At 50.6% G+C, this 23,386-nt stretch overlaps 8 protein-coding genes across 8 annotated transcripts; 5 read left to right on the forward strand and 3 right to left on the reverse strand.

Annotated features, from left to right (window-relative positions):
- Positions 1-597: 597 nt before the first annotated feature.
- BO85DRAFT_457392 (cytochrome c oxidase subunit VI) lies at positions 598-1,492 on the forward strand (the record flags this gene model as incomplete). The annotated part of the gene is made up of 4 exons (XM_025661514.1): positions 598-791; positions 964-1,009; positions 1,173-1,290; positions 1,374-1,492. 4 exons carry the CDS (start codon positions 598-600, stop codon positions 1,490-1,492), a joined length of 477 nt encoding a protein of 158 aa, XP_025518495.1.
- A 960-nt stretch (positions 1,493-2,452) lies between these two features.
- Positions 2,453-3,845, reverse strand: BO85DRAFT_366201 (glycosyltransferase family 15 protein; the record flags this gene model as incomplete). The annotated part of the gene is made up of 4 exons (XM_025655773.1): positions 2,453-2,609; positions 2,671-3,289; positions 3,346-3,609; positions 3,692-3,845. The coding sequence occupies 4 exons, from the start codon at positions 3,843-3,845 to the stop codon at positions 2,453-2,455; spliced, it is 1,194 nt and encodes a 397-aa protein (XP_025518496.1).
- A 215-nt stretch (positions 3,846-4,060) lies between these two features.
- Positions 4,061-7,105, forward strand: BO85DRAFT_392481 (putative gamma-tubulin complex component GCP5). The gene is made up of 2 exons (XM_025656846.1): positions 4,061-4,245; positions 4,302-7,105. The coding sequence occupies exons 1-2, from the start codon at positions 4,174-4,176 to the stop codon at positions 6,915-6,917; spliced, it is 2,688 nt and encodes an 895-aa protein (XP_025518497.1). The 5' UTR covers positions 4,061-4,173; the 3' UTR covers positions 6,918-7,105.
- A 139-nt stretch (positions 7,106-7,244) lies between these two features.
- Positions 7,245-11,772, reverse strand: BO85DRAFT_447150 (phosphoribosylformylglycinamidine synthase). Its single transcript, XM_025659659.1, has one exon. It carries the CDS (start codon positions 11,590-11,592, stop codon positions 7,507-7,509), a length of 4,086 nt encoding a protein of 1,361 aa, XP_025518498.1. The 5' UTR covers positions 11,593-11,772; the 3' UTR covers positions 7,245-7,506.
- A 1,459-nt stretch (positions 11,773-13,231) lies between these two features.
- On the forward strand, positions 13,232-15,195 carry BO85DRAFT_509402 (MFS transporter; the record flags this gene model as incomplete). Its single annotated transcript, XM_025664494.1, has 4 exons — positions 13,232-13,649; positions 13,701-14,304; positions 14,357-14,688; positions 14,741-15,195. 4 exons carry the CDS (start codon positions 13,235-13,237, stop codon positions 14,995-14,997), a joined length of 1,608 nt encoding a protein of 535 aa, XP_025518499.1. The 3' UTR covers positions 14,998-15,195.
- A 519-nt stretch (positions 15,196-15,714) lies between these two features.
- BO85DRAFT_457397 (uncharacterized protein) lies at positions 15,715-16,449 on the forward strand (the record flags this gene model as incomplete). The annotated part of the gene is made up of 3 exons (XM_025661515.1): positions 15,715-15,846; position 15,890; positions 16,001-16,449. The coding sequence occupies 3 exons, from the start codon at positions 15,715-15,717 to the stop codon at positions 16,447-16,449; spliced, it is 582 nt and encodes a 193-aa protein (XP_025518500.1).
- A 419-nt stretch (positions 16,450-16,868) lies between these two features.
- BO85DRAFT_392486 (putative C6 transcription factor) lies at positions 16,869-19,923 on the forward strand. Its single transcript, XM_025656847.1, has 4 exons — positions 16,869-18,039; positions 18,099-18,358; positions 18,408-18,633; positions 18,682-19,923. Exons 1-4 carry the CDS (start codon positions 17,159-17,161, stop codon positions 19,736-19,738), a joined length of 2,424 nt encoding a protein of 807 aa, XP_025518501.1. The 5' UTR covers positions 16,869-17,158; the 3' UTR covers positions 19,739-19,923.
- BO85DRAFT_436223 (fumarylacetoacetate hydrolase family protein) lies at positions 19,923-21,381 on the reverse strand (the record flags this gene model as incomplete). The annotated part of the gene is made up of 4 exons (XM_025658565.1): positions 19,923-19,938; positions 20,013-20,523; positions 20,605-20,949; positions 21,024-21,381. The coding sequence occupies 4 exons, from the start codon at positions 21,379-21,381 to the stop codon at positions 19,923-19,925; spliced, it is 1,230 nt and encodes a 409-aa protein (XP_025518502.1).
- Between the last annotated feature and the right edge of the window lie 2,005 nt (positions 21,382-23,386).

Consider the following 23,386-nt stretch of genomic DNA (forward strand, 5'->3'; position numbering starts at 1 on the left):
TAGATTACATTGGAGAAAAAGGATTGATTCAAATTTGAGGCTTGGAGGAGATATAAGGATCGCCACATGGGGGTGTAAACTCAAAAGATCGCAGTTGGAGTCCCGGGACGCGGACCACCAGGAGAACCTTCATCTCAGGCTCAAGTCCCTGAATCTGATACAGTGATGACCTTGTTTGATAACCTGTTCGGTGGTGATTAGTCATGTTTGTCCTACTCACTCCGAGGCATGGACTAACCAGCCAATCAGAACCAACAATCAGGGCTCATCGACATCCGCCAATCATCAACGGCATATAAAAATCCGGATGGGGAAGAGACCTGAGGCAGCGAATGACAGCATGCCTATTTCTGCCTGAGGTATCAGCGGACTCGGGCGCGAACGGGAAAGCCGCAAGCCGCAAAAGAGAAGCGGGCGATTATCAATGACGGGCTGACCTGACTGCTGGCCTGAGGCAGCAACAACCTCACACCACCCGCAAAATCCTAGCGTAGCCGGCAGAACCTCAGACTTCGAACTTCGTCAACACCTCGCCCGTCCTGATCTCCCCTCACCCACGTCCATTCGTCCACCTCCACAACCCACCCTCCTCTCGTCATGTCGCCCATCTCCGTCTTCCGCGTCGCGACCCGCGCCGTCCGCCCTTCCGGCTTCATCAGAGCTGCTCAATTGCCCCGTCCCCGGGTGCAGGCCCCCGTTGCTCTGGCTATCGCCCGTCCCAGCTTCAGCACCTCCGCTAAGCGCTTCGGCGGTCACCACGAGGACGAGACATACGAGGAGTTCTCTGCCAGGTATGCAATTACCTTCCGTGAAGCCATTGGGTTCCGACGCTCCCTGCGTTGCACGATCCCCGATCCCAGGGCTTCCCACCACCAGCCTCCGAGACAATTCACACATCTTTCCTGATGATACAACACCAACCCGCGAGTTTCACCCATATAACTAACCCCAATATTCTGGTAGATTCGAGAAGGAATTCGACGGTGTTCAGGATGTCTTCGAGCTCCAGGTAAGCTAATCTGCCCATGCCGCACGATTCCAATCCGTCCCTATCATTTCCCTGCCCCATATAATCAGCAAAGCTGCCATTGGCAGATAAAACCGGACTGTCCGCACTCCCTTGGCGCCATATCAGACACCCTTGCTAACAAGTTACTTTTCTCCCCATCCAGCGTAATCTCAACAACTGCTTCGCCTACGATCTCGTTCCCTCCGTTGAGGTCCTCACCGCTGCTCTGAAGGCTGCTCGTCGCGTCAACGACTACCCCACCGCTGTCCGGATCTTCGAGGGTGCGCTTTCTCCTCCCCCATTCATTACCGTTCCCTCTACATGACAATTGAACTTACGATTTCTCTTCCTTTTCTACAAATAGGTGTCAAGGCCAAGGTCGAGACCCAGGAGCAGTACAAGCAATACCTTGAGGCCCTTGAGGGTCTCCGCCAGGAGCTGGGTGTTGCTCTCCGTGAGGAGCTCTACCCCGAGGAGGCGTAAACGGCACGTCCCGACATATATCTCGTCATGTTTCATTTTGCTCCTTCCCCCGTCAATTGTGATAGGAAAGCTGTATACATACTCTAGAGTGCAGTTGGAATCGATTGAAGTCGCTGATCTATTCGGTGGGCCGTCTCTGATTAACGCCATCTGCTTCCGACTTCCTGACTGTCTGGGGGTGGAATGGAGGTGCACGCGTGCTTTTCTATACCAGTGCTACTATAAATTTTGTGAGCATTTATCTGTACTCTGTATTATTGGTGATAGTGCGGAAAATAAGAGGGTGTCATTTTCTTTTCCATTCCATCAATAACCTCAATCTAGATTCCGGAGGGGTTAAACTGGGTGGGACAGTCCGGAGCAGTAACTATGAAGACAATAGCGCTCTGACCAATGTGAGGACAAAATGGCGAATCATAACGCTAACCCGTGGGAAACAGCAGCATCTAATCTGATGTATTCAGGAGTCTTTTATTGCGTCGATAGCGTGAAGCAGTATGAGAATCATGAAATATATAGATACAGCCAAGGCCCGCTCCAGCGATCCTCTTCAAGGTAGGATAACACAACGAAGACTATAAATAGTAGGAACAACATGAAAGGAAGAATATAGAAAAAAAAGAAATCAAGCCGTCAAACGCCGCCGAAATTCTGATATTGGTTTTTGAATGACTCATGTCATGAAGGTGTATGTTATGGAAGAATGAAATGAGGCCGTGATTGACACTTGCATTGAGGTCTGCGTAGGCAACCTGCAATACTGGACGACACGAGATCTCTATTACCGGGGTGAACCCCCCCAGGTTCCGAGGCCGAGATCATAACGCCTATGCGCCAGGGGAACGATACCTGTTCGTTGCACCTGTTGCAGAATCGGTTTCAAGGCCGCGGAGAATGTCTGCGCCGCTATTATGCACATATAATTCGAATCAAATGCAGCATTAATTTGTGCCAGCACGTCTAGTGTGTTCCGACATGATGGAAGTAGCTAGGCCGGCAATCCTCCTTAGCCAGCCAAGATTCACCAGCATACATCTTGCCAGGTGTGCAGCCGGAACACTTCGGCGAGTTGGGGCAGTTGTAGTAGGGAATGTGATTGTAACCGATGTCACGGAACCTGATCAAAACAAACTCGTAAGCAAGATAGCCACGGAAAAATTCGGGGCATTTTAAAGTACCAATGAACCTTGGCTGCGTCCGCGAAGAGACCAACACCAATGGAATGTACAGGAGCATCGCCCCATCTCTCGTAGAAGAAACCACCAGACCGATCCAGATGGTCAAAGTAAGCAGAATACTGCTCGCCCCGGAAGAACTCCATGTCTCCGATCTCGAAGTTGGACCAGAAATGGCAGGTAGAATAACCATTTCCTCCTTCGGTGTGCTCCGGGCGGAGTTGGTCATCAGTGAGCCAGTTCATCATGTTGTTGTCCGAAACATAGGAGGGGTTTGCGGCGAGGAACTTCTTGGTCTCGGGCCAAAGAGATGGAATACTCTCCGGAGCGTCGAAAAGATTGATGGTGAAACCGTATGTGATGTTGTAGTCGGCCATGTAACGAAAAACGTCGTAGTCCACGTCACAGAAGAACTTGACCTTGGGCTCGACACGCCAGTAGTAACGGTATTTGGCAAGAGCGGGGTGCTTGTAGAACAGGCCACTGTTCCAGCGGCACATCTGGTGGTAGGAGACCTTATCGCTATACTGGATGTTCTTCTCCTTCAGGATCTGCGCCGACTCTTTGAAGAGATCCCAATTGATCCACTCAGGGACTTCCCAGTGTTCCTTAGGCACCAGCTCTGCAACGGAAAGTTAGACAATCAATGTCAGTCGGATTGGATTGGTGTCTAATTACCGTAGTAGCATTTCGCCTTGGTTTCCGCCTGTGTGCGCTTCTTGAATTCCTCAGTGAACGGCACATCGTTGAAGAAGATCCAGGGGTAGTTGAACTTGCTGTTCCAGGTGCGCTCGAGATCACGCATGGATGGAATCAGCTCGTTAAGCTCCTCGTTGCGGACGAGAGAGATCAGTGCCGCGCTGGCCCGAGGGGAGTCGGCGCTGTCGGGAGAATAGTCGCCATCTGTCGCACGCCATAAGTGGCCTGTCGGTTCTCCAGTTGCTGTGAAGGCGAGAAAGTGAGTTAGCAGAAGTAATAGAGATGATGCGAAAGAAGGCAAGACAATGACGTTGGGGTAGCGTACGCTCTTTGAGAGGATCTGAAGTTATGCCCTCATACGGCTGTGTTGCGTATGGCCCCTTACTAATGACGGGCGTTTTGTTCATCTGGAAAATCAGGAAGAGGATGAGGATGATGCACGAGGCACCGAGCATGCGAATGGGCCTTGCGACAGCCATCTTGCCTGTCAGCGAACCCCGAAGGAAGAGATGGCAGGAGAAGGAGCGACAGGAGAGCTGGCGAGACCAAGAGGGAGACTTGGGAGTCTACTTGAGTTGCTATCGCCGCCGCCGCGACTCTGGATTCTTTGCCGCCTTCCCCCATCGGGCCTAGCGTGACCACATGCCCAAGATGGCAAGTCGTCAGCCATTAGTTGTCTCCGATCTGCCGCCCACGCCGCGTAACCACCTCCTGGCAACCAGCAATAATAATGGAGACTTTGTGTGTTCGATCTATCTAGTCCCATCTCAGTAGTTTCCGCAATTGTCGCTTGCTCCATGGCCTACCATGGCCGTCGCAGCCAATGTGAGCGCGCTGACAGACGAGCTAATTATAGCCGTTGCGAAGTCCGATAGAAAGGCATTGCACCCAAGCCCATAATGTAAAGCAGATCTCATGCTGACGCTCCTGTCCAGGACACTCCACATTTCAGGAATTTAAAACGTCGGACTGAAGACACTTTCAAGTCGCATGCTTATGCGCGCACGGATCAATTCGCCGTCGCCAGCCAACTTGAAGGGCTGCAGGAGAAATTCCAAGTCCTTTGTAGGGATGAGCTGGCTGATGCTTTGCGTATCCGACTAACGGAGCTGCAAGAGCACCAAAGCTCATGGTTCCCCGAAATTCTATCTTTACTGCTGCAGCTGGCAGACCGCCCTGCGCAGCGGTCCAGGGTAGATCAAGTGGTAGCAGCCAAGCCCAGAGAGGAAGCGAAAGCACTTGTCTGGGATGAATTGGACGCCGCTGGATCAGCATATTGTGGCGAGAATATCTGGGAAGATGTAGATTATGGCGCTGATTCCTCTGACGAGGACCTTGCATCAGTGTCCACTGACAGCTACCATACACGCAATCAGCCAGAAACGTCTGTCACAACAGAGGAGGACTATATGATCCCTGACGAAGTCTTCACCTCTGGAGAAAATGATGAACTCATTGATTCGATTGCTAAAGCACAATTCTGGAGAGACAAGGAGAGTCCGGTCACTGACAAGGCTGGTCCCGCTTCTCAAGTTATTACCGAGCTTCAGGTAGTAAGGGAAACCATATTCATGTTGCAAGGTCTCCCTACGTCTCTGTTTTGGCGAGTTGATGGTAATATCGAAATAGACCGAAGATTCACCATTGCAGACCTGTCAAATGAGGCATTCCTCTCATTAATGCGATCACTCAGCTCGACAGGAGCGAAACTGGACGTCCTTAGGCAATTTTGCAACGCGCCACAGGATATTCCATATATGCAAACGTTTCACCGGGGCCTGGAGAGCTGTCTAAGAAAGTTCGACTTGTTTCTATCTAACGTGCAACACCAGTACCTTGCTCAGGCGTCAATTGTGTCCATCAGTCTTCTGCAGCTCTCTGAGGATGTTTGGCAGGAGTCCAGACTGCCTTTGATGTTATCTGACCTTGTGTCTAGCCTAATGCCTAGCACTTCAGATACTGCTACGCAATGCCTCGACTCACTTTATGATCTCGTGTGCCTGACACAAGCTGCTGGCGACGATGGCATATTCGAGACACTTGCTGAGTTGTTCTTCTCATGCTTCGAAACCTATGCACATCCCATCCGTATGTGGATGGAAAAAGGCCAGTTGGATGACTCTGCAGCTGAATTTTTCATATGCAACAATCAAAACGACAGTGACCTGCGAACGCTATGGCATGACTGGTACGCATTGGATAAGGCATCGATGCTCCCGAATTTGCCGAAGTTTATCCAACCTTTTGCACACAAGATCTTCATAACTGGCAAAAACATGGTTTTTCTGCGACATCTGAATACGACCGAGGACGACGAGAGCCCAAGGAAGGTCTCCTTAACGCTGAACGAAGTATTACCGCCAGACTCATCCTCTTTCTGCCTCCCATTCTCCGTCCTACTCGAGTCTTCATTCGGAAGATTAGTCGATGAAAATCATGGCCACACTTCGGCTCTGCTAAGGAGAGAGCTTGGCCAGAAATGTGGCTTATGGACGTCACTCCAAGGACTCGAGTATATCTATCTCGGCAGAGATATGAGCATCTTCGGACCAATCGATAGCAAGATATTCGAGCTCATCGATAGAGGGAAAGGCACTTGGAGCGATCGATTCCTGCTCACTGAAGTGGCCCAAAGCGCCTTCAGTACCCTGCCATTCATCGATCCTTCTAGGCTTATTGTCCGAACACCCAAAGAAGCACACAGCAATGCAGTTAGCCGCAGCCGCTCGGTCAAGGTACTGGACGCCATTTCATTCGACTACATCTTGCCTTGGCCTGTAGCCAATATAATCACAAAGGATACTCTTTTGGGCTACCGGCGAATCTCTACATTCCTCATGCAACTCCGCAGAGCCAAACACACAATAGTAAAACAACGACTGCAGCACAATAACCAATCCGATAAGATCCAAGACTCAAGGAACAATACGCTGAGCTACGCTCTCAGACACAACATGCTCTGGTTTCTGAACGTTGTATACAGTCACATGACGGATTTTGTCATCTCTGCAGCGGCGCATTCCCTGGGAAAAGACCTTTCTGCTTCTGCAGACGTGGACGCCATGATAGCGGCGCATCGCTCCTTCATGCACTCCCTAGAGGAACAATGCCTCTTATCCGCCAACCTAAATGCTCTTCACCAAGCTATCATCACCATCCTTGACCTCTGCGTCAGCTTCGCAGACATCCAAAACTCACGCTATGGTGACCATAACCTCGACCCGACGCCCACCGCTACTAAGAGCGCAAAATCTATGCATCGCAAGAATGCACAGTACTCTGAACCTGACCAGGATGACCCAAGCGATGAGGACGATGACGATGACGATGATTCCGACGCAGACGAAGACAACCTCGCTGCCTCGTTTCACGAAACGCACTACATGCAACGACTCCGAGATATCAAAGACAAGTTCAATCGTCTGTTAGCGTTCATTGTGGCTGGTCTGAGGGGTGTAGGGCGTGTCGATGGCCAACTAAGTTGGGAGATACTGGCCGAGAAGCTGGAATGGAGGAAGGCAAGCGGTCAGCAGCAGACTCTTGTGCTGTAATCTCTTCTTGTGCGGGGGGTTTTGGGAAATGGTTAGGATAGGATAGGTTTATGATACCCGGAAATTGAAACTTCTTGTGTTATTGATTGCAATGATGGTCCAGGTTTGACTACATAATGTAACAAAGGGTACATTTTTCACATTAACATGCCAGATAATGCTAATATATTCGATATTCCCGTTCAAACATGAAGGTTGCCACGTTTTATTTGATCGTAAAATGTAATGCCGAGAGACCACCATGTAGGGAGCGGATAATATTGAAAAGCCCCCACTGCAGAAGAGCTTTGTCCCACGTGATTATTGAAAAAAAGATCACATTCTGATTCCTATTTCCTATGTAGATAGAGTATTTGCAAGGTAGGCAAAAAGAGATTATTTCACAACATGTCATCGTAAATGCATCAAGTTTAATATAGGGAAAAAAGTTCATAGTATAATTTATATCGTAAAAGCCAATAACATGCGCCGTACATTTTCTCGCCACTGATATAGCAGGCATTCGACAAAAGCATCCCCAATTTTTGAGATATGAAGAGAGGGGGCCAAGAAAAAAAAAGTGGAAAAGAGTAGAGTATAGGCTACCCATTTAACCAACCCATCTTCTGGCGCTGTAGAAGACACGGCCCCAAGGACCAATGTCACCCCACTCCTCAGCCTTGCTAGGCAGATAGCTGGCAATACCACCCAGAACAGTACGCTCGGGATGAGGCATGATAGCCAAGACACGACCATCAGCGTTGCGGATACCCGCAATACCCTCGGGACTGCCGTTGGGGTTGGCAGGGTACTTCATGGTCGGCTTGAGGGTGGCAGTGTCGACATACTGGACGACAGCACCGCCGTCGTTGACAAATGATTGGGGGGTGGTGCCGGAAGCGGGAGCGAACGAGGCGCGACCCTCTCCGTGGGCGACTGCGATGGGGAGAGAGGAGCCGTTCATGCCGTGCAGGAAGACACTGGGGCGGGAAGGATTGGGGTCGGAGACGCGGACCATGCAGACACGACCTTCGTACTGTTCGCTGGCGTTCCGCTCGAAGCTGGGCCAGTTCTGAGCGCCAGGGATCAGATCCTTAAGACGGGAAAGGAACTGGCAACCGTTGCAGACACCAAGAGCGAAAGTGTCAGGACGCTGGAAGAAGGACTGGAATTCGTTGCGGGTGTTCTCGTGCAGCAGGACAGACTTGGCCCAACCCTGACCAGCACCCAGGACATCACCGTACGAGAAACCACCGCAGGCGGCGAGACCAACGAAGCTGGAGAGGGATACACGGCCGGAGATGATGTCGGTCATGTGAACGTCAACAGCAGAGAAGCCAGCATTGCTGAAAGCAAAGGCCATCTCTGCTTGACTGTTTACACCCTGTTCACGGAGAATGGCAACACGGGGCTTGTTGCTGAAGGGGGACATTTGAGTCAGACTGGTCATAAAAGGCAGGGCCTTGTCCTTCGGGTCGAAGGTCAGGTTCCAGGACAGACCAGGGTCGGCATCGTCGGCAATGCTGGCAAACTCCTGATCGGCGCAAGCAGCGTTGTCACGGATCTTCTGCATGTTGTAGGAGGTGGTGGCCCAGGTTTGCTGGAGGTTGGCGCGGCTGTTGCGGTACACCAGGGTGTGCTTGTGGTAGATGGTAAGGTTCGTCTTCGGCTTCTCGGAGACACGTCCAATCTTGTGGATCAGACCAGCAGGAGGACCGCAGGTGGCAAAGCAAGAGCGGAACTGAATTTCGTGCTCCTTGCGGACCTGGAACACGGCACCCAATTCCTCAGTGAAAAGAGTCTCCACAACATCCTTGGTGCTGGAGCTGGAGCAAATGTTGTCGAGCATGATCTCAACACCGCAGCGTCCAGCAAACATCATCTCCGCAAGAGTGGTGAACAGACCACCGTCGGAGCGATCGTGGTAGGCCAGAACGATACCGGCGTCTTGCAAAGATTGCGTAGCATCGAAGAAGTCCTTGAAGATCTCAACATCACGCACGTCAGGGCACTCGTCACCAACCTGCTTGAAGACTTGAGCAAGAGCAGAACCACCAAGAGTCTTCCGACCGAAAGAAAGATCAACGAACATGAGAACAGTTTCGCCAACCTCCTCGGGACGCCGAAGGGCAGGGGTCCAGGTCTTCCGGAAGTTGCCAACAGGGGCGAAGGCAGTGATGACTAGAGACATGGGGGCAGTAACCTCTCTGGCTTCCTGAGAAGCCTCATCCTTCCACTTCATCTTCATGGACATAGAGTCCTTTCCAACAGGGATGCTGATGCCAAGCTTGGGGCAGAGATCCATACCAATGGCCTCAACAGCCTCATAAATGGCGGCACCCTCGCCTGGGTGGTTGCTAGCCGACATCCAGTTGGCGGAAAGCTTCACACGGCTCAGGCGGTCGACCAGGTCAGCGGCAGCAATGTTCATAAGAGATTCTGCGACTGCCATGCGCGCGGAAGCCGCGGGGGAGATCAAAGCAAGACTGGGCTTTTCACCCATGGCCATGGCCTCACCGGTCTTAACACCCTGAACCAACGCCGTGGCAGTAACAGCAACGTCGGAAACAGGAGTCTGCCACCGGCCAACCATCTGGTCGCGGGCAGTGAGACCACCGACCGTCCTGTCACCGATGGTGATGAGGAAAGACTTAGAGCCAACAGCAGGGAGAGACAGGACCCTGTTCGCGGCTTCACCAATGAGTTCGAGGTTGTTGGAGGCCATCGATGGGAGATACGTGGTGAGGCTGGCATCCACAGCGGGCAGCTTCAATTTGCGGGAATCCACGACCCTAGTCATCTTCGGAGGCTTTCCGAAAAGGACAGAGAGAGGCAGATCAATGGGCTTGGGGTACTCAGTGGAGTCCCTGTCCAAGAGAATAAGCCTCTTCTCTTCCTCCGACGTGCCACCACCACGGCCGACGACAGAGAAACCGCAACGCTCACGGTGAGCAATAGCAGTGAACTTGTTCATGCTCTCCTCGCCAACGGCCAGCACATATCTTTCCTGAGCTTCGCAGCACCAGATCTGCATGGGGCTCATGCTCTTGTCGGCACTGTCCACCTCACGAAGTTCGAAAGTGGCTCCCAGACCAGAGTCATGGATCAGTTCGGGAAGAGCATTGGAAAGACCTCCAGCACCAACATCATGAATAAACTTGATGGGGTTGTTGTCACCCATAGCCGTGCATGCGTTGATCACTTCCTGAGCCCTGCGCTGAACTTCAGCGTTACCTCTCTGCACACTGGCGAAGTCAAGGTCGGCAGATCCTTCACCAGAGGTAATACTAGAGGCAGCACCACCACCGAGACCAATCAGCATGGCAGGCCCACCCAGCACAACAAGGAAGGCTCCAGGCTTGACAGCCTCGGGCTTCTTGATGGCATGGTCGGGTCTAACAGTTCCGACACCACCAGCAATCATGATGGGCTTGTGGTAGCCGCGGAGCTCGGTCTGGCCGTTACCAACTTCGATCTCAGTCAAGAGGGTACGGAAGTAACCGGAAATGCAGGGCCTTCCGAACTCGTTGTTATAATGAGCACTACCGATGGGTGCCTCGAGCATGATGTCCAGACTGCTTGCGATGTGGTTGGGCTTACCGACATCGAGCTCCCAAGGTTGCCTCAGATCCGGGATGAGGAGATCGGAAACACAGTAACCAGAGAGACCAGCCTTGGGCTTCGAACCCCGGCCCACGGCACCTTCATCACGAATCTCACCACCAGATCCGGTCGCAGCACCGGGGTAGGGGGAAACGGCTGTGGGGTGGTTGTGTGTTTCGACCTTAGCCAGGAAATGAACAAGTTCCTTAGTGTGGTTCCATTCACCAGTGGCCGAATTGGGAGCCCAGAAAGCGGATTCGTCTCCTTCAAGGACAGCAGCGTTATCGCTGTAGGCACTGACAGTGTACTCTGGATGCTTTTTGTGGGTGTTGCGGATCATGGCAAACAGACTGTTAGGCATCTGCTTTCCGTCGATGACCCACGATGCGTTGAACTGCTTATGACGGCAATGCTCGGAGTTGACCTGAGCGAACATGAACAGCTCGACATCGGTCGGATCGCGAGCAATAGGGCCATTGGGACCATAGGCTTCAGCCAGGTAATCGATTTCGGACTCTTCAAGAGCCAATCCGAGCCGCTTGTTTGCCTCCTGCAGGACCTCCTTGGGAGATTTGCCACTTCCGTGCAGGGGGATCGTCTCGAGCGGCAGACGGCTATGCTCAGAGAACATCAGGTGCAAGTCAGGCTCTTCCTCACTGATGACCTGAGTCATCCGATCGTGCAAGATGTCCTGGTATCCCGACTTGTACTCGCCAGAGCCTGCGCGCAGGCAGGAAATCTTCATACCCCGCTCAATGCGGTTGACGTATTTGCGCAGACCACAAACATGGGAGATACCGGTAGCCTGAGAGCTCCAGGGGGAGATTGTACCAGTGCGGGGGAAGATGTGGAAGACATCGGAAGGACCATCTTCAGCGCTGAACGAGGGCGGGACGTCGGTGATATCGCCATAGTGAAGGAGCTGTTCCAAGACACCTTGTTGGGGAGCGTCCAGCGGCTGGGAGAGGTAAACGTAATGAACCCATTGGGCACGGACATCCTGTGCACCAATGCTGGCAGCAATTGCACGACCACGAGAACGGGAGAAGGCAACAGAGCCAGGAATGGCCAAGTAGGTGGAGTCGGAGGCCATTGTGAAGTTGTGGGTATTCGGTCGGTGCGGAATTTAGGAAACAGGTGGAAGGGTAGAACGGAATGTAGTGTTGTACTTGGATAGGGGGAACAATGTAGTCCCCTGGATGAAGGTGTCACAGACACACCTCTCGCGTGCGAGTTCGACTGACTGAGGAGCACAGCGACGGGGCGTTGAGCTGCTCGTCGAGTCACAAAATTATTCTCCTCCACGGTTGCGGGTGGGAAAAACCACCCCGCGCTAATCCGCTTCCGGCTTATCGCCTCCTTATCGCTCACGTGCACTGCTAGCTTTTCCCCGGAAAACTGTACGCTTCTGCCTCAGGCCTGCAGGTAATCGTCGATGACATTTTTAACATTCGCCACAAAGTACCTATGTGGGTGTCATGGAATGGATAGCTCACTAATATCAACTATAATCTGTTTGATGTAGCAGTTTATGATGAGACTAGTAGACCCAGAGTACCAAAATACACGTTCACCCGATGCCGTCAAAGTTTTCGGAAAACGCTGACTACATACATTCCATCATCGAGCTTTGTTATGGACCATTCGAATGCAATCGGGTTGTTCAACTGAATGGAGCCAGGATGGGCCATTGCTCAGAGATAGCTCCTTGTGACGTTGAGTGGTTGATGAGCGGTTGATTGTGCCCGCTGATGTCGTGGAAAGCTCCATTCTCGATAACTATTGTTCACCCTGTATGATTAAAGCACTTTCTGTTGGCCCAATTAGATGCAAAGATCAAAACTTACGATCAGATAAAGAAAACTAAACACATTCTGGTCTAGATTGATGGACTCCACAAGAATGTCCTGACTCTCCTTTTCCATTACAAACCGATTGTCTCCATGAAGGGAAACTTTCCTATTTGGGAAACATGCTCCGAGGCACCATTCCGGGGTGCTGGCGGAAACCACGAAATATTCAAGTAACAGCAATGCACTTTAATCCTTGGCTTTGCAGCTTGGCAGCGGAGACTTCTTTTCATATGCCATGGAAGTGGCAGACTCAGGCCTTAGCGCTATAGATTCAGCATGAAAGCCACGCAATGCTCCATGGCGGCAAAGCCATGGTTCAATGGGCTTTTCACCAGAGAGATATTCCATCTATCCGATTACTTCTATGAATGTCTGTCTAAAATGAGATGGCATACCTTGCAAGTCAAGATTTTCTGAGAGAGTGTTGAACTATGCACACCTTATCTCCCTAAACTCACCTGAGAATATGCTCCAATATTGGACACGCGCTTGCATCGAATGAAATTGAAGAAAGCATGATAAAGCTTTTTCTGAAGCCAATAAGTAGTAGGAATTGTGATATAGTACTTATACTCTCGTGGCATATTCCCTGATCAGGCTAGCTCTCTAACTTCCTGATAGAGTAAGATATCTGGCTAGCCGGCCCGACATACTGCCCTACATACTACCCTTTCAGGAAATATGTCTCCCATGGATTCTTGGACTTCCTTCTACCTCGTATACGACCGAACTAAAACCTTCAAATTACCGACGATCATAACAGGCATGGGCGTCTATATATACAAGGAAAGGTCTCGCGTGGCTACTGGGGTTTACATGTACATCTCAAAACAATATTAATCATTGCACGGGTGTCTGCCTCGCACGACGACCTCTTGAAATATGGATAAAACATACCACTCCAACTATTCAAACAGTCATGTCTCACGAGCTCTCACATCTGAGGCCGATCCTTTGGATCTACCTTATCGTCAGGTGACCGAGAACGCCAACATGGAGGAATACACGACGGAAACCACCACAGGAGAGATCATCAAACCAGTCCGGTCCGCTGCTACAGGGAAAACGGAAGAGTGGAAGCTGGTAACATTCAGTGTCGACGATCCCGAGAACCCAAAGAATTGGTCCAAAGCCTTCAAATGGTATTGTACCATGGTGGTCTCGTTCACGTGCTTTGTCGTCGCTTTCGCTAGTAGTGTTATCACGGCCGATATTGAAGGCCCTGCAGAACAGTTCGGCGTTTCTCGAGAGGTTAGCCTTGTCGTCGTTACTGTCTTCGTTATTGGCTTTGGTGTCGGTAAGGCTCTTTCAGTACTTTAGCTTGATAAACTTCGCTGACTAGGCTCAGGTCCCATGGCTTTTGCCCCCCTGTCCGAAATGGTGGGCAGGCGGATGATATACGCAAGCACGCTCTTACTAGCTGTCATTTTCATTATTCCCTGCGCCGTAGCTCCTAATATTGGAACCCTTATCGTCTGCAGAGCTATTGACGGAATCGCGTTCAGTGCTCCCATGACGCTAGTGGGTGGTACTTTGGCCGATCTTTGGAAAAATGAAGAACGAGGCGTTCCGATGGCAGCGTTCTCAGCTAGTCCATTTATTGGGCCTGCCATTGGACCTCTGGCTGGTGGTTATCTTGCCGACGCTACGAACTGGAAGTGGCTTTACTGGTTGCAGTTAATCCTGGCCTTCGTTGCTTGGGTGCTGATCACCTTCACTGTTCCAGAGACGTATGCACCAACTCTTCTCAAGAGGAGAGCGAAGAAATTGAGAAAACAAGAGGACGATCCTAGCTACGTGACGGAAACGGAGCTAGATTCTCGACCTATGGGCGAGAAGTTGCGGGTGTTCCTCTTCCGCCCATTCCAGCTTCTGTTCCTAGAACCCATAGTTCTGTTCATTGCACTTTACATGTCGGTTCTATACGGTTTGCTGTACATGTTCTTTGTTGCGTGAGTAATGCACTGGGTGCTGTTATGCCCTTCTTACTAACTGTCAACTTAGGTACCCTGTGGTATATCAATCCGGGAAAGGATGGAGTGCCGGCTCGACCGGTCTTATGTTCATCCCACTTGCCATTGGCGTGCTAATGAGTGCAGCTTGCGCGCCTTTTGTCAACAAGCATTATCTGTCTCTCTACGCTAAGTACGGAGGGAAGCCCCCTGCTGAAGCTCGATTGATTCCGATGATGTTTTCTTGTTGGCTTATCCCCATCGGACTGTTCATTTTTGCTTGGACCTCATATCCCACTATCCATTGGATTGGACCTGCCATTGGAGGCTGGCCAGTCGGATTCGGATTTATCTTTTTATATAATTCGGCCAATAACTATCTCGGTATGCTCGTCCTCAAAGACTATAAGGACTTCTTTGCTGACTGATTTCTTAGTGGATACGTACCAGCACCAGGCCGCATCTGCGCTTGCCGCTAAAACATTCCTTCGCTCAATGTGGGGTGCATCTACTGTACTCTTTACTGAGCAGATGTATAATCGTCTTGGGTACCAGTGGGCAAGCTCGTTGCTTGCATTCATTGCGCTGGCTTGCTGCGCGATTCCGTACGTCTTCTACCTCAAAGGAGCGTCCATTCGGCGGTTCTCGCGTTATGCCTTCAGTGACGACGAAGAGAATGGCGAGAAAAACTAAGAAGCAGCGGGTTTAGTCGCGTGGAAACCAAGCGTTTATCTGCAGCTGCTCAACTTTTCAACATAATACTCGATATATCCCCGATAATATTCTTTTCTCATGCCCTGCACATTACGTGGACGATTGATGCGTTATCGATGTCAAGAAGATATGTACACCATGTGTTTCTAAACGAAAGATGCTGCAATTAGACCTCATACCACATAGTATAATAGCTATTCATCTAATGTGAAATTCTCATGTACTTATAGAAATCTTCTTGAACATCTCATTATTCATAATGTGGGTAATCTCTGACAAGTCATTGTACTTCCCGCCTTTCTTGGTAGCACTCCTTCATTCCAGACCAGCCTTAAGTATCTTTTTCCAAGGAAACTCTTATCTGCTCAATTCCTACCCACCAAAAACACTTTCGTGACACGCATAGGAATTTTAACAAACTTGGCTATGGCAATTTGGCTAAAGAATGTAGCACCCGTTATCACCATTTTCAACTTGCCTGACTTTGCTATTGAGGAGTCAATCTTAAGAGTATATCACTATAGCGATATTTGTTGTGCTGTACATGTTCAGGAGCAGTCATTCCGAGTGACTTGCGTGCTCTTTCAGAGGACTTTAACTGGATCACCCTTCCAAGGATTTCTATCATATAACAGGAGTCAAAGGCGTTGACTTGAATGAACGTGCAGCGACTAGATGAATTAGTGGATACTAATTATGCAAACAACTACACCGATCCTGGCTGCTCTTGCTGCGACCACTGCTCTGGCACAGACAGCAGCTGGTGTTTGGCCACAAACCAAGACCAACCTAGGGGTCTCATTTGGAGATAACATCATAACTCCAGGGGTCTGGATAAATCCAAACGATATGTACCTCCTGTTATGACCAGCGTTCTTCCATATCAGGAGAGTGAAGTCCCAGTTCTATCTTTATTTAGTATGCTTACATCGTCCAAAATAGATACTACATACCCGACCGTGTATCCCGGCTACTCTACAAGCTCCTACCCGGGAACACATGCTCATGATGGTGGATTACGATGTTGCTGATTCGGCCTTCGCCACGTCGGACCAATACTCAAGCCTTGTACCTGGTCGATTGGTCAACACAACAACTCGTCTGCACTGGTGGGGATGGAACTACACACTGCAGGACGGGATATTCATCAATTCTAGCAATGCTCTGGCGTCGTATCACCCTGCGCAGCCTGCAACAAGCAGAGTACACGACTTTACCTTATTCCTGTTTGATCAGCCACAGGAATATGCTCCACCGCAGGATGTCCTGGAGGGTCTATTAGAGGAGCATGATCCAAGGCATAACTTCACGTTGGCTCCTATTGTTGAAGCTGTCGGTGATCCACTGGCTGCAACGTATTTTTGGAGTTCGACGCCTGGTGTGCCGGATAACAGCTCAGCGACGTACACATACTCTTGGGAGAAGATTTGAGGACAATAATGATAAGAAATCATCTTCAAACTGCGATTATGAGATTGGTTTGTCTATCATTCAGCATGCAATGGGGCGAGTGACGGAAGGATCTACTTACAATCCTTGATCCCGTTAGATTAGCGTCCGTCACTAGAATAGCTTGGCTGTCTAATAACCCCATGCCTAAATATGCCAAGGCAGTTGCAGATAGCGCAGGGTACAAGTAGGACCTTCAATCCGGAATGCTATCACGTTGGTTAGGAAGCCATAGTACCAGCCACTGCCTTACGTCACCGGCTATGATAGTCCAGATAGGGCTTAGGGCACCGCCAAGCTTTCCCCTCTTGCCCACGTGACTGTACACTATGATTAGTCATGAGATGCTGGACGGGGTCGGTGCTCGGCCAAGTCCGTCTTCAGCATTTCGTCTTTGCGCCCAGCTCTCGCGGTGATATTCTTGCTGCGAGATGATGCGAACCTGGCTCATCTGAATCGACATTACGAACCTGCTGCCAATGGACTAATTATATAGTACTCACTATCGATGTGAACCCTGCAACCTACAACGACTGCCACCGCCGCATTCTTTTCTCCCGCTCGACTCCGCTACGTTCATGTGGGAAAGTACCAGTATCCCAGCAACACGCACTCATTAATCTAGCCGAATCGCCGATCATATATCAGACCGAGTCTCTCTTTTATCAGTTTTATTTCACATAGCCTTGCAATGACGTCCCCATACCAGCCGTCCGTGTCGTACTCGCCGTCCGTAGCCGGCCCCGACATGACGGCTTCAGGTCCTTCGACTGCCTCATCCAGACCAGTGTCCGACCTGCCCCAATCTCAGGTTGACGCAATCATCCGAACGAAGCGAAAGGCCCGCGAACCTAAAGCCTGTTACCCGTGTCACGCCCGCAAAGTTAAGTGCGATCGAAACCTACCTTGCGACGGTTGTGTCAAACGCGATCATGCCGATCTTTGTTCATATGAGCGTCCCTCGAAAAAGCGCGTCATGACCGGCTCGCTTCCGCAATCCTATCCCGACGGCCCTATCCCTGGTAGCCAGCCTACGGGCGCAGAGAATCTCGGGTACGCGCCCGAGCCTCCCGTGCGTCTAAAGCAAGAACCGGGTGTGAGCCGGCCAAGTATAACAGCAGCCGGCGGCCGTGTGTCGATTGCGCGCGAGGAATGGGACAATGTTCGCACGAGATTGAAGGAGATGGAGCAAACCATCAATAACCTGCGGGTGGGTCTGGAAAAGGCCGAGGAAGGGCCGGCTTCGACGCTGGAGACGAGCAGCGTGCGGAGCGGGGATGCGAGTAACAGATCCAAGGGTGCCTCCCCGGAACGAGAGGGCATCCATGCGCCGAATACGTTTGGTGAAGGTACTGTACACCTGGGATCTAGGTCTGTTTTGGCCTACATCTTGAACAATAAGTCGGGGTCGGATCAGCTTCAAGCGCTCCTTGAGGGTGGGATTCTGCCGAAGCTGGGTCTGGATAACGAGTCTGCGACGTATCCGTTTGTTGACCTGTGGTCATCGGATATGTCATCCTTTGATATAAGCGCCGTTTGCAGTGCACTGCCGAGTGACCAACAGTGCAAAGAGTTAGTCTTCACCGACAGCTGATTTGGTAGTGTTGTGGAGTTAACGAAGGTTGCTACAGGTTCTTCTACTACTACCGGGACATAGCAGGCGCCATCTACCCGGTGCTGGAAGATGTCCCACAGTTCGAAATGAATCTCGATCTTATGCTTCGGAATAGAGCTGCCATGGGTGGTATGTATCGGGCGGATGCCGATCAAGCCCAGAAACCTTTTGGTGTCACTATTGCATATATGGGACTGCTATTTGCCGTTCTTGCTTCCGGCTGCCAATCGTCGGATTTGCCAGGAAAAGAAAGAGAGCTTACATCTCAAGTATACGGTAAGTTCTGTCTGCTTTGTGGTAGAATGCAAGTGCTGATCTATTGCAGTGTGCTGCTCCTACCAGTGTCTTCGAATGACCAACTTCCTATCCCAGCCCACAATAGACGCCATGCAGACGCTGCTTGTGATTGGGAACGTACTATCATACAACATGAACCCCGGGATATCGTATGTTCTCCTTGGTATGACCCTTCGAATGGGGCTGGCGCTCGGCTTGCATGTGGAGTCTGGTCATTTCACCGCAGCTGAGCGATATCGTAGACGACACGTGTGGTAAGTTTCTCGACTGCATTACGATGAACAGCGGCTAACAAACTCTAGGTGGTCCATGGCATGGCAAGATAGTCACTTCTCCCTTTCCTATGATCGGCCGTCGACGACAGCCGTCAGCCAGCCAGAAATTGCCTACAAGGATGACCGGAAGCCCGGCGAGCTCTCATATTTCGAGACACTGTGTCGGATCATATCACTAGCGCTGGAGGTGGTCCGCAGCCGGATGCTGAGCCCGCACTCACAACTAAGCTACAAAACGATCCAAACCTACAAAGAACGGATCCAACAAATCATGATAGAGGCCAAGCCACATCTTCGAGACCGCAAATACTGCCTTTCAGCAACCGAACATCTCGAACGGGTCGTCCTCAAGCTGCACTCATCTTACTTTTCTTCTGAGCTCTGCCGGCCAGCGCTCAAAGCAAACGCCGACATCAGTGACCCCGCCTTATCCAACATGCGCACCGACTGCGTGAGCAACCTGATGACCACCGTGGAAGCCTATGTTGAAATGCACACCGTCAGTTCCCACGCCTCAAGGTCATGGATTGCCCTGCAACGCGCCATTAGCTCGATTTTCCTGCTGGCAGTCACAGAGGAAGTCAAGGGCCACTCCCGGTTCTGGACCCTCCTACAACAACTCAAGATGATCATCGCCGAACGAGCCAACATCGAGGGCGACTACGGAGCCGCCACAGAAGCCGCCGCGGTCCCACCAGTCGACAGCAGCGCCCGCCTCGGTGCACCCACGAGACCCCCAAGCACCACAGCGCCCAGCCCTGCGGGTCTGAATTCAGCATCTCCAGCCTCCGCCGCCGTGGCCGTCGACACGCAGACTCAATGGGCCAAGCCCTTAACAAAGACGCTACGTGCGTTAGAGAAATTGGAAGGCGCATTCAGTGCCCAGGCGGCTCGTGCCAGTCAAGCAGGATCACCGAATTACCTCAACCCGGGCATGGGCGTTCCGCCTGTGTCGGCCAGCATGACACCGAGTCTCGGATCCTTGCCGCCGCCCACGCCAGAGAGCTCTACCAGCGGCGAGTGGACGATACCTAATATTCTTGACAGAGCGCAGGAGTACATCCACCCGCCGCTCTGGAGCTGAGGGATGCCAATATAGGCTGTACATTTGTTTAATTATTTAGGCGTCTGATATATGCATCGGTATAGGGAATTGGTTGGCTGGGATGGCACGGCCGGCGCATGAAAATGGGACATGTATTGACTTTAATCTAGTTCCTAGTATCATATATTCATATCTACTCATCATCCACAATCTTTGATTCCATTCAACCTTTCAACAGTCTACATACGTAATATCACATACAGTGCAATCAAAGCAAACTCAATCCCTCGCAGGCAATATCTGCCCCACACACTCCCCAAAACCAACCCCCTCCCCAGCCCAAGCCGTCAACCTCACCACATCCCCGTCAACCAAATACCCCCTCTCCTCCCCATCAACTCCTTCCAACTTCACCCTCTTCTTCCCCCCCTCCGTCACCTCCAGAAGACACCCATATGACCCCTCCTCCTCCCCACTCACCGTCCCTGTGCCCAAAATATCCCCCGTGCGCAAATCACACCCCGTACTCGCCAAATGCGCACACATCTGTCTTATACTCCAGAAGAGGTCCTTCGCATTACCCCGTCCCAGCACAGTACTACTACCACCACTACCGGCTTCCAGCTCCGTCACAACACTAATATCATAATTAAACTCCCCCGGATCCTGCAAATGCGCCGGGAGGGAAACTCTCGGCTCCGGACCGGGCGTCTTAAACGGCTGCAGTGCATCCAGAGTGACGATCCAGGGGGAGATTGTAGTCGCGAAGTTCTTCCCGTTCAGTGGGCCGAGTGGAATCATCTCGAGGCCTTGGATATCGCGTGCTTATTCCCACCGGCTTGTTAGTACTGTCTTTGTTGTTTATGAAATGGAATTAAGTAAGATGGGGGTGGGGTAATACTCACCACTCCAATCATTCAACACCACCAACCCAAAGATATGCTCTTCCGCATCCTGGGCTTTGAGGCCCTGTCCCCGAGGGAGAGGGTTTCCGATGATGATTCCCAGTTCGAGCTCGTAGTCAAGTGCGCGACATGGCCCGAAAATGACTTTCTTTGTCTGTGGGAATGAGGGATCGGTTCGGTCGTAGAAGTGCCCTGATGGTCTGGTGACGGGAGTGCCGGAGACGGAGATGGTGCTGGCGCGGCCGGCGTAGCCGATGGGGAAGTGGAAGAATGCTGGGGGTGGGGCCGGGTGGTTCAGAATGATTTGCCCCGCGTGTTGGTTGTGGGGGAGGCTGGCGCTGTAGTCTATTTATGGTGGGGACTTGTTAATGGTGGTGGGGACTTTTGGAGGGTAATTGAGGGGATGGGGGGTTATGTACCGGTGAAAGAAGGTATAGAGACGGGGAGATGCATGGTTACGGTGGTTATGTCCGCAGTGCTGGATTCCGGGAGGGAAGAGGTGGAGGAGGGTTGCAAGATGGATTGTAGGACATGGCGGACTTGAGTTTGGGTGCTACGGGGCAGGGCGGCGAAGGGGTTAAGGGTGGTGTTGGAGAAGATGTTCTCGGGGAGAGATGGGATGGAGGAGAAGAGGCCGGCGGATTGGAGGTCGGAGAGGAAGATGACGGTGTTGTGGAGGCGGGTTGCGCATTGCGGGGTGGGATGGGAGGGTGAGGAGGCGATGCCGTAGGGAAGGTTGTGGATGGAGAAGTGGTGAGAGTAGGAGGGAGAGGTCATTTTGGTTGTTTTGTCTCTTGTACGCTGTCTGAGGAGTGAGTATGCTTGCTTTGATCTTTGGATATCTCGTATACGGAATAGTTGGATGTTTTATAGTTCGTAAATGCGGGGATTGGCCCGTCGGGTGAATGCAGTTCGCGCCCACATCCCGATGGTTGAAGTTATCCGCCAGATTTATCCGAGGATATACTGGGATGAGGATTTCATTGTCTATGACTTTCTGGGGACGGATTTTGGTTTGGTAAGGATAGGCCAGATGTTGACGAGTTGCCATGGGAGGTATTATGAGAGTAGCAATGTCTTATTCTCTGCATAGTAAGCTGCCTCATACCATTTGAAGGTTATGGCTAGGATGTACTCTTGGAGCAAATATTGATTGTTGATATGTTCGGCTCTGTAGCAGATAATTTTATTAGCAGCAAATTTGTACGGGGTATCATGATGAAAGGATACGCAGAGAAAGAGAGCCACTGGCCTTATGTGGAGAACTGCTATAGCTGTCCTACTATTATCAATGAAACCTGCCAAGCCTGTCAGGCATACCACAACCCTAACCAGATTCCATTGCTAATGGCCATTGCTTGCTATTTAATATTTCGTTTGAGTATAACCGAAGAAGTTCATTAGAGCTCTTCCTCATCCGAGTATCGCAATAAGAGGTGATGCCCAGGATACTGGGCAGGCCAATGACTTGCGCTGGTAAAGTGCATGTGCCGTCTTACATGTTGCCAATACTACAGATGACGAGTGTCACGTAGATTGATAGTTATTACTAGCTAGCTAGGGTAGCTAGCCATACATGGATGAGCGTCCACAGATACTTAGTACCTGTCGTCCTTACCTTTGTGAATGGGACGTTAGACCTCCCAGTGAATGTGTGGCAGAGGATTTTCATGACGATGATAAAATAGGGACAGGGAAGGAATGGCTCTTATGTATGTTAAATTCGGGATTAGTCTCATGAAGATGTTGAGGAGAGATCTTGAGGCAAGGATGCCAGGCGCTCGCTAGCTGGGAAGACATGATATGAGAATGATAAATCAGAATCCTGAATGCCCCATTCAAATTATCAAGATTGAATTATACCTCTGCGTTGGAAATATCTGAAGCTTTATTTCATTGAAATTTTTGATTTCTGGATCTCTTTTGCACTGACAGTATTGGGATTATCAAAGATCCAATTAGATACTTCCAATGAACGCGTCGATGAACAGGACTTCATGAAGAGACAGTTGTATCTCATCACAGCCATAGCACCTGCGAATGAAGCTGTAGAATATACTAGCGACCCCCTTTTCTTTCCACCCACGCCTCATAATGATGGCCTGCATACATTTATTTTCATATGCTACTTGATTTGGCGCCCTTCATGAAGGCTGGTCAAAGAAGTAAAGATCGCTTCAATGACGTGTCTACAACTGACTTTCAGAACTCGGACACGCCGACATTAGCCGAAGTCCATTTAAAGACTGAACTACTAAGAGTGACTACTAACAACATGTGCACAAAACGGGGTTGTACTGTTATGTGCCCATTGGACCCATAGTGCTCACATAGCCAGTGCTAATATCCATCACTTGTCAGAGGCTCGCCCAACGGCGATCTTCAAAAGCACCTATCTAATATTGCATGCTTTCAATACTCCACTTATCACATATTTGCGATGCATCAGGTGGTCCTGCAAGTGCTACTCTGAATGAAATCTACGCGCATGGTCAGATGTCTTGCCTAAACAGCTCTGCTGGAATCGCAATATATCATATCATATTATCATCAACACAAAACAACACATCAAACTCTTCACATTCAGAAGTAATAATAGCAGTGTAAAACGCAATCCAGTTCAACCGCACCAGCGAGTAACATACTTACATATGCCCAAATATAGCAAACAACACACACGTAAGTAGGCAACTACCAGCATACAGGCAGGTCAGTACCCTTGCTCCGGCTACATATGCATACGTATCATGCACAATCGAAGTAAGAGCTAATTATGTGTAGG

The sequence above is a fragment of the Aspergillus piperis genome, assembly GCF_003184755.1.
Source record: "Aspergillus piperis CBS 112811 unplaced genomic scaffold BO85scaffold_4, whole genome shotgun sequence".
Classification (NCBI taxonomy): domain Eukaryota; kingdom Fungi; phylum Ascomycota; class Eurotiomycetes; order Eurotiales; family Aspergillaceae; genus Aspergillus; species Aspergillus piperis.